Source organism: Arvicola amphibius, chromosome X, assembly GCF_903992535.2.
Source record: "Arvicola amphibius chromosome X, mArvAmp1.2, whole genome shotgun sequence".
Lineage (NCBI taxonomy): Eukaryota > Metazoa > Chordata > Mammalia > Rodentia > Cricetidae > Arvicola > Arvicola amphibius.
Genome location: NC_052065.1, coordinates 19,677,615 through 19,688,310, shown reverse-complemented (window position 1 = coordinate 19,688,310; position 10,696 = coordinate 19,677,615). Strand labels below are relative to the sequence as shown.

Here is a 10,696-nt window from a genome sequence, read left to right as displayed (position 1 = left end):
CACACTTGCCGCCAAGCCTAATAACCTGAGTTCCAGGGGAAGGAGAAAACTAACTCCTGAGAATTGTCCTCTGAGTTCCATTTCCATGCTCTAGCATGTGAGCTCTCTCTCTCGCTCTCTCTCGCTCTCTCTCTCTCTCTCTCTCTCTCTCTCTCTCTCTCTCTCTCTCTCGCTCTCTCGCTCTCTCTCGCTCTCTCTCTCGCTCTCTCTCTCTCCCTCTCTCTCTCTCTCTCTCTCTCTCACACACACACACACACACACACCTGTGCACACATACACGAGAATACACAGTAATGAACTGGTTTTATTAAGCACTCTGAGAATTGAGCTCTATTCTCTAAAGATGAAAGAGATATTCTGTAACAGTAGAGCCTGCCTTTAAAGAACAATGGGCTGCGTTGACCAGATACGCTAGAACTATCTGCATTATCTATACAGCATGGGGTTTTTATTATTTTTACCTAAAGATGTCTCTTTTTAGTAATGACAAATGTGGTGTTTTTTTTTTAAAGGTCTGGTTTTTCTCAGTACACCTTTAATGGATTTTAAATTGTTTCATATCTGGTCAAGTTAAGATTTTTAAGAACTTCATTTTTAATTTGTAATAAAAAGTTTACAACTTGATTTTTTTCAAAAATGTCAACAAACTGCAAGCACCTGTTAATTAATAATAATAATAATAATAATAATAATAATAATAATAATAATAATAATAATAATAAATAGAACAATGGGCTGCTGAAAAACTCAGATATTGCCAGGATGTCTGGAAATTGGCACAATCTAAGTATTTCAGTTTCTATCGCATGCTTTCTCCAGGCCAGTGCCCTACTGTAAAAGGGATCCATTTATATGGAAGTGAAAACAGCATTTCTTCAGTCTTAAAAGATGAGAAGGGATCCAGCAAAACAATTTAATGGATAAAGGTGCTTTCGGTGCAAACTCCATGACTTGAGATAAATCCCTGGAATGAATATAAAGATGGAAAGAGAGAATCAACACCACAAAGTTTGCCTCTGACCTCTACAGACACAATGGCATGAATGCCCCCCTTCTCATACACACAAACAATAAATAATACTTAAATGATGAGTAGGTATTAGCTAAACCAAGGTACTTGGGAGAAGGGCATTCTATGGAGAAGCTCTTGATCAAACGGACACAGGAAAAAGATACAGTGAAAATCCTAGCTGGTTAGTATTTTTGACACATGAATTATGAAGCAATAATACTAAAATGATAGCTATGTTGTAGGATTCTGTATTGTGATACAGAATCAACAGAAATTAATGTAGTGAGTAAAGGCACAAGCTCTACATAGCTTTGAAAGTCAGATTCACCATTATTTAGCTGTGTAATTTATTCTTAGAAGTTTTCACTACATAAGGAGAGAATGATTGCTTATTTTATAGAGTAATTTTTGGCATAGAGTTAGTCATGTAAAATACTTACAGAATTCAACAAATATTGTCAATTCATGCTATTGTTATTAATTCTTATATTTGTGCAGTAGAAAAGTCATTCTAGATATTTATACGAACAGTATTTTTGACCAAATTAGTACCTGAAAATAGGAAAGCATAGGGAATTAATGCCCTTTAGTAGTTGCCATGGTCATTTGCTGGAACCTTTTCTGATATAGTCCTATATAATGATTTTAGTGAAATCATATACTTTATAGATTTTTTGAGACTAAGTGGCACCTTCCTTTTGTTTCTTCTTGAGAATTTCTTTAACATGAACCTACATGAAAGGTAAGCTCTCCGATGATGTAGCAAACCTTTGTCGGTGCAGTGTTTAAAGTACAGCTTAGAAACCATAACCTAGGAAGACACGCTGGAGAAGTAGAAGCCTGCAGTCAGAAGAGTGCAGAAAATAGCTTGAGTGTGAGTCTAATGGGCAGCCTTCTTATAGGTACAAATATAGTCTACAACTCAGTTTTGTGCTTACTTTATGTAGTACATTGGATAGATCAGCAGGCCATGGGTATTGTAAAAGGCTAAGAAAGGAGTATAGATCCAGCTGGCCTGTATTTATTTAGGTATGCAGTTCTAAATATTCTGTAAATGTCATTTCCCATATCTGTGACATAGGGTTAATAATATGTACCACGTTATCTTACAGAGCTATCAAGACACCTTTTGTGGTCAACAGTGAGAAAACACTTGGAAAAGTTGGAAAGCAGGTTTTTCTGCTAAAATGGTCTTCTTGGTTACTGTTTTGAGCTGTGTTCCAGAGAGCTAAGGCTTCTCTGAGCCAGACTTCTGATCAGTGAAGTTATCAGTGTCCTCGTGAGAGCACTCCCAGCAGGCCTACTGGATAGATTGTACTATAGCTGAGACATCTTGTGTTAAATAGTGCCCTAGCCAAAACAACAAACAACAAACTAACAAACAAAAACTTTCCAAAGTGCCAGAGAGACTTTACAGTTTGAAAGTTTCCCTCCATCTCTCTCTAGGAAAGATGGATGTAAAGCTGAAAGAGCGGGAGTTTTGGTACAGTCTCCATGGTCAAGTCCCCGGAATGCTGGAATGGGACATGGGGAATGAATTTTTCCTGCCTTGTACCACAGATCAGTGCTCTTTCGCTGAGCAGTGTCTTGTCAAATACAAAGTTCAACTGCTAAAACCACCAGCACTGCCTCAAGAGAGGAAACCCAATCCTGATGATGATGATCCCCCCACGGAACCCAGCTTGTGGATGTGGGTGAATCCCAACATGGTGTACCCCGCCAACAGCAAAGAGGTTCCAAATCCCAGTCGTAGAGTTCTGCCAAGTGCACCAATCCCAAAGACTGATGAGTCGAGCTGCTTAGGGACTCAGAGGGTGTTACAGTCCCTGTCTGTTCTCCACACTGAGCATTGTCAGCGACAAAGGCTGCCCGTTTTATCCACTGAAGCTTTCACAGGGCAGGAGACTGAGGAACAGGGATGCACGTCCTCTAAGAAATACACCAAGAAGCACACACTGTACCTTGACCCACACCTGGACAAGGAGTCCTGGCCACGCCCTCCTCTCAACTACAGCCATCTAGTTGCCCTGGCATTAAAAAGCAGCCCTTCCTGTGGCCTCAATGTGCAACAGATCTACAATTTTACTCGACAGCATTTCCCCTATTTCCGGACTGCACCAGAAGGCTGGAAAAACACCATTCGCCACAATCTCTGTTCCTTGACCTGCTTTGAAAAGGTGCCAGTCCCCGTTGAGGAGGAGACAGATGGAAAACCTCGCGCGTTCCTATGGAAACTCACTGACGAGGGACACCGCTTCTTTCAGGAGGACACCCGTGTCTTGGCCTATGCTCGAAAGGAGAGCATTAAGCAGTGCATGCGCCAACCAGAACTGATAGACCTTCTCTTTCAACTTTAATGTTTTCTTCTTTTCTTGTGTGCGTGTGTGTGCGTGTGTGTGTGTGTGTGTGTGTGTGTGTGTGTGTAAGTGTGCGTATGCATGCTTTTGTATGTGTGGGCACATGTGTGTATAGGCCCAAGGTTGACATTGAGAATTTTCCTCCATTGCTCTTCCACCTTATTCTTTGAAGTAGGGTCTTTCAGTCAAACCTAGAGCTTATAGATACTGTTCGTTTTACTAGCCAGCTTGCTAGGATCCCTTGTCTCTGCTTTCCAAAGGCTGGGATTGTAAGCAGGTCCTCATGCCCACCCAGTTTGGCTCTGGGGATCTGAACGCAGTTCCTCTTGCTTGCATGGCAAGCACTGTAGCTGCTGAGCCATCTCCCCATCCTCCTCTTTCGTCTTTGAAGTACAATTGCTCACTTTCTGGAACAGTGCCCTGCTTACTGTACCGGACTAACCTTTACTTATTCGTAATCCTACCCTATTTGATTAGTGCCAAGCCTATCTCTAGCCACCGTTAAGTAGTCAGAGGCAGCTACAGATAGGGCAGAGATTAAATCCAGATGTAGAATGATGGAAAGTTCCACAACAGCTGCAATTGCTCTGTGCTTTGGGCAGAGACAGAAAATCGTAGGAACGATGGCAGACAAGCTAAGGATAGAAGAGCATATTACGTTTATTGGAGTAAAGTGTGAAATATAAAGGACAAATGCAAAATAAACCCAGGCTATGGGAACCTTGGGTGCCATGTGAAGGTATATGTGCATAAAGAGAGCTAGACTTGGTGTTTAAAGTCTGGAGACTTAAATATTCCCCTCTACCATTCATCAATTGCGTCTTCTTTTGGAGTGACCTAACAGCTTTGTTCTCTTGCTATCCAGCTCTGGTAGTGACAAATGCAGGCAGCTGTTATTTGGTTGAATATTGAAAGTCTTTAAATTGCTTTTGTATTAATTCTAAGCTTTTGGATGACATTGTATGGTGCTCATTCGTGTTTTTCACCAAACTTTATTTGAGAAAATGTAAAGTCCATCTTTAGGTGTTAAATGCAAACCCATATTTGTGAAGCCTAGATAATTTGTGTGTAATTAAAAAGAGGTGGGAAGTTGCCATGGAAACAGGGAGACATCCTTCCTGGAAGCAGGAAAGCATTAAAATTGAAGTGCCTTTTGAGTTAGGGTTGAAGAATAAATGGGAATTCGCTGAACACATAAACTGGTGTTTATTATAGGGGCAACATTATAGGGGCAACAGTGTGAATCCTGTTAGCCAGGTGTTTGGCGAATTCTAGGAACATACATACACTAGAGCCCTGAGTCACTGTATTAAAGCTAAGCAAACAGCTTGTAAGTTGTACTTTGTGTGTTTAGGGCTCTACAGTACTAAAGACATAATTTGTACATTGCTAAAAAGCACAAATAAAATACCAACATAACAAATACTTCAGCTTTTGGCTTTCTAATTTCAAAATTCATTTTTGTAGGTACTAAGTTCATTAAATTTAAATAGTTTTTGCCTTTTGTGTTAATGCATTTTTAAATATATGCTAACATCTAGAAAATAGCTTTTAAATATGTATTTAGTTGCCAAGTATTCAATGAGAGTATTAAAATGTCTTTACAATATAAAAGCAGCTAATTTAATATGATTACAATAAGGGAGATTTTAATGACTTACTACAGTAGACACAAAACTGCTTAGGTTTAATTGCAAAGGGTGAATAATCAAGCAAAATTATTTCTGAAAGTAATTGTAAATGCTGCTTCTGTAACATAGTTACTTTGAAAATGTTGATAGGACACTCGGGAAATAATAACATTTTCTAGCTAAAAGACTTGATGTTTGTTTCTTGGCTTTCACAAAATGGACACTTCCGAGTGGAAGATGCTGTTCTGAAACTCAGAAGCCTTTTCCTTATAAGCATGATCCCTGATGTGTCTGTTCTGTGTTTTCCACAAGTGAGACTCTTCATAGACCCTCTTTGTACATTTCCTATGGAGAGAAACATCCATTTTAGGAAGTCAACCATGTTTGCAACCTGACACCTTTAGGTTTTCCATCCCTGGAGTGGCTCTGGTCCTTCCTTTTGCTCTAGCTCCATGAATAAAGCAGTCACTCGCCTCAGATGATTCCAGAGTCACTGAGTTTCTCTTATTTATTTGAGCCCTTTGAAGTTAAACAGAATGGAAAAACAGATATGCAGTTGGCATAGGATTATATTCTCCTAAACAGTGTTATCTATAGGTTTCATTTGTCTCATTTTAAGACTTACCACACACACACACCCCCCCTCCGTGTGCATGCTGGCATACACATGGATGTCCAGGGTTGATATCTGTAATCATCCTCAGCCACTCATTCACCTTTTACACTGAGCTTCAGTCTCTCACTCAAACGCAGGTATCACAAATTCGACTAACCTTGCCTGCTAGATTACTCTGCAAATGCCCTTTCTTCTGCTTCCGAGGCTGGAATTATAGGCAGGCTACTACACCCATCTGGTATTTGTGTAAGATTTTGGGGATTTGTACTCTGGGCCTCTCACTGGATCAGGAAGTGCTTTAACCCACTTAGCCATCCCCCAGCACTGAGAATTGCCTTCAATAAGAATCAGGTAAGTAGCATGTTTATACTCCTTGTTTTGTGTTTTAAAATTTACTTTTATTATTTTTAATGATATAGGTGGGGGAATGTGTAACCCCCGCTTGGCAGGGTCAGCTATTCAGGGTCCTCTGAAGGGGCGCTAACCTGCAAGACATGAGCTGTAAAAGAGGAAGGAGACCAAGCAAGATTCTATTGTCAAGGTCTCCCTTTATTGGGGTGAAAGTTACAGCTTATATACCCTTGAATGGGGTGGAGGTAGGTAGGCAGGAACTCTGCCGGGGTGGAGTAAGCCGAAGCATGTGATTCATTAACATTGGAGTAAGGGGTGGGTTCCCTTAACAGATGTGATCCATTAGCATTGGAGTAAGGGGTGGGTTCCGTTAACGGATAGCTCTCAAGATAGTGGGATGAGGGGTGGGTTCTCTGTAAACATCCTTAGGACAATGACCTCTGCTATCCCTGTCAGGACGATGTTCCCTGACAAATCTATCCTTAGGAAAATGGTCCCTGACAGGAATGTGCATACAAATGCAGTACCCCGGGAGGCCAGAGGCCTAGGATCCCCTGGAACTGGAATTACAGGCGGTACTTTGTGCCATGTGGGTGCTGGGAATCGAACTTAGGGCCTCTGGAAGTGCAGGAAGTGTTGTTCTTAACCTCTGAGCCATCTCCCCCCAATCCATGCTTTATTTTTAACCTGGAGAGCTTTTGTCATCTTCATCGTCTATAAAAAAACAGTATAAGGATTTCTGTTAAATCTACCAAATCTCCACCTTTAATTTTTCTAGATCTCACAAGTTCTTTATATCGCCAGGCAAAATACCTTTGGATATTATCCCTGCCATCACCTAAGTTTCAAGCTCTTGCATTTGGGAACATTTGAAAGCAGCAGGCAATGAAGCAACTCCTTTCTGTGTCACCACTAATGTCTTAGTTTTTTTCTTCTCTCAAAAGACTTGTTTCTCTTATTATCCATGTCAAGATAACCTTTATGTCATTTAAATCATTTTCATAAAAGGATTTGCTGCTTCCCCAGTGGGTTCTCACCAGCCCTGAACACTTGCACTTTCCCTTCAAGTAGTAAGTTACTTCACTGACATCAACAGCATTCTAGCACGAAGGCAAGAGATGCAAATGGTACTATGGTACTGTGATATTAATTATCAGCTCTTTTCTGATGATGTCAAGTTTTCCTAAGACAATGTTCTGCTCAGGGAGGACCCATAAGACTGAATCTTTAGGGAAGGCAGCAGGGAGCAAGAGTAGCTGTTGGGAACCCTAGCAGACTGTGGAGTTGCATTCTTTGTTGTTTGTTAGTTTTTTTGAGACAGGCTTTCTCTGTGTAGCTCTGGCTCTCCTAGAATTTGCTTTTTGACCTCCAATTCACAGAGATCCGCCTGTCTCTGCCTCCTGAGTGCTGGAACTAAAGGTGTGAACCACCACCACCTGGAACTAAAAGTGTGTGCCCACCACCCACAGAGTTGTGTTCTTGAATGATGATGGGAACATATACAGGGCCTATTATAATCTCAGGTTTCAGGACCAGTAACAGGATTTCAAGAAGGGAAGAGGAGCCAGACAGGTGTTTGAGGTGTCCAGAACAGGGAGAAGTGGGCTGGAGAGCTAAGCCTCCAGCTTCCTTTGTCTTCACGGCCATGAAGCCAAGCAGCCAGGCTCGGTGACAGCATCAGTGAGACAACTATGAAAAGTACTCTTGGAGACAACTTAGTTGTTTCTTCCCATTGTGGAGCCTGTGTCTAACCACCCATAATGCCTTGTGGCTGTCGCTAAGAATGACTTTGGAGCATATATCTAGTCAAATATCAAATTGAATAAGACAGTCAAAGTCATTGTTGTCAATGGCGCTGCAACAGGACATTTTTTGAAAAAGAATAACTTGTATGATTGAAACCTGGAGTTCAATGCACCTTCAAGCACCATAAGTCTTTCTGGTCTCTTTTGCTAACCATTATGTCTTAATTAAAACAGCAAGCAGAGCCAGGCAGTGGTGGTGCACATCTTTAATCCCAGCAGTCGGGAGGCAGAGGCAGACAGATCTCTCTGAGTATGTGACCAGTCTAGTCTAAAAGAGCTAGTTCCAGGACAGGCATCAAAGCTACACAGAGAAACTCTGTCTTAAAAAACAAACAAACAAACAAACAAACAAATACAGTAAGCAGCTAACCATTCCTGGTTTAAGGAGGTGAGAGGGTTCTAAAAAGATAAAATGGATAATGGAACTAGACATCATTTTCATTTTGTTTCTATTCAGCCAACCTGCAGGGATTTATTTTAGACAAAAAGACCTAATTTTTATTTCATGACAAATTGCCTCGTGCCTTAGGAAAGGTAAAACAAAGAGAAATGGAAGAGGGATTGCTCCCCTAAGGTTAGTCTGATAGCATATATAGAGGCTGTGGGTTTGGCCAATTGTCAATGACTATTTTACTTCTATAAACAAATTATTTGAAAACCCCTTTCTTGTCACCTGTAAAATGAAAATAAAATTAACTTCTGGAAAGTACATTACATGGAGCAGTTATCTGAAGTGGCCTGCTACATGATACATCCTGATTCTTCCTCAGAATTTATTACCGCACACATAATTACATGTTCTTGCCTAGAGGTCACCCTGGCCCAGTAGCTGGCTTCTCTCTTTGACATAGGAATGAAAATGTCTAGACTTCTTGTTTAGCTTATTATAGACAAAATAGAGAAAGATAAGATTGGCCCAATTATCATTTAAAACAGCTAAAAGACCTCATAGTAGATCTTTTAAGTCATGTGAGCTTTAGTGAGGAAACAAGTTTGAATTCTTAATTCTGTCATCTGGACAGTAAATAGGAATATATCAATCATGCAGAATAGAAATGGCCCGAAAATATATAATATAAGAAATTAAATTCTAACCATTTCACAACAATTCTAAAACTTCTTTATTCAATCATTCAGAATAGATAAAACATGAATCTAACACAAATACAAAATGACTAACATACCTCAGTTGGTAGTAGCAGCCTAGCATGCACAAAGTCCTGGATTCAAGCCCTAGCAGTTCATATAACTGGTGTGGCGACATATACCTATATTGCTGACACTCAGGAGTTGGAGGCCAAAAGATTAGAAGTTCAGTGTTATCTTTGGTTATGTGGTGAGTTCAGCGCCAGCCTGGAACACACCACATCCTACCTCAAAAAGAAAAGAAAAAATTAAAATATATATTGGGGCTGGGAAGATAGCTCATTCAATCAGGTGTTTGTCATGCAAGAAAGAAGACATGAGTTCAATCCCCCAACACACACCTAAAAACACTAGGCACAGTAGTGCATACTTATTCTCCCAGCACTGAGGAGGTAGAAATAGGCAGATTCCAGAGGCTCTAGCCAGTGAATCACAGTTGCCATTAGAAATTTAGTCTCAGGCTTCTGAGGAATGACACCTGGGGTTGACTTCTGGCCACACACCTGCACACACATGTAATTTTTTTCCCTCATTCATTAAGAAAACTTCACATGTTACAATTGTTTCTAAGACAAAGTCAAACCTCAGGTTTGTATCATTAAAGGAACACTAAGATGAACTGCAAGTGTTTTTTTCCAACTAGAGATGGGAGAGCTCAGTATACCTGGGCCTAAAGGACACATGTGCACTGTGCTTTCCAGGTCCTTACAGGCCGAGAGTTTCGAGGGAACTCAGACAATAAACAATGCTCAATTTTTGACAATCAAAATGACACAATGAGCAGTTTCTTGTTGAAATACAAAATAGCTCTTTAGTCTTCCCTCCATTTTTTAATAAAAAATAATTTCAAGGAAACATTATTTTTGCTTACAAAGTCCCAGCAGTGACCTTATTAGAGTGAGTCTCATACTTTTTCCTCTTCTAGCAGGCTTCATGTGGGTTCCCAGGTGAAACTTGAAACTTTCTGGATGCTAGATAGCACAATCATTGACACACAATTCCCCCACAATACTTACAAATTCGAGAAAAATCTCTTTCAAAATCCCCAAACATACTCAGCTGGTTGGGCCCATCTGGGAGTGACTTTATTTACGTACTTGAAATTTTGGGGACCTTGTAAGCTTGGTGCCATTCTGACTTTCTCAGTAGAGCTTTCGAAAAATTGATCCCAGAAAGGCAACCTTAGGTCTCTAAAACTGCATGCTCTTATCAAATTAAATGAGTTTTGTTCTCAAACCTGACATAGCAGTTGAAAACGACAATCTAACAACTGTCCAATTATATCCAGGTAACAATGAAGAGAGACTCTTGTTGCCTCTTCTTATGTCAAGTTACCTTGCCATTAGCATAATTATATTCAGTAAAAGCTTCCAAATTCTGGTGGAGTCAGACAAAGAGACAAAAAAAATTAACTGTTTTAACTTTGAAAATCAAGATGAATGAATTAAAGTGCTCAGCAGTGACTTTTTTCTTCATAAGGAAAACTAAGATCTATAGCCACATTTTAAGATGAACGACTATGCGGAAAGTCAACAAGAGAGTGGTGTAACTTTCTAATATTCATAGACCTAAGGAATCGTAGAAAGAGAAAGAAAACATCCTGACATATGGTACTCAAGCTTCACGGCTGCAGGAAGTGAAGACCACCCTTTGCAGGGAAGAGGCAGACTCCCAGTAAACTCTCCCAGTGTGGATGCTGGCGACTCAAGTGTCTAAGTCCTCACAAAATTGCAGCCCACTTCTATAAACAGTGTGAAAAATGCACAATAACCTTGCCT

The 10,696-nt window shown here is 40.3% G+C and overlaps 1 protein-coding gene across 1 annotated transcript; it reads left to right on the top strand.

The window, feature by feature from the left end:
• Positions 1 to 2,463: 2,463 nt before the first annotated feature.
• On the top strand, positions 2,464 to 3,369 carry Foxr2 (forkhead box R2). Its single transcript, XM_038315938.1, has one exon. It carries the CDS (start codon positions 2,464 to 2,466, stop codon positions 3,367 to 3,369), a length of 906 nt encoding a protein of 301 aa, XP_038171866.1.
• The last annotated feature ends 7,327 nt before the right edge of the window (positions 3,370 to 10,696 follow it).

Coding starts and splice junctions, on each gene's coding strand:
- Foxr2 (XM_038315938.1), top strand. CDS start 2,464: ATGGATGTAAAGCTGAAAGAGCGGGAGTTTTGGTACAGTCTCCATGGT.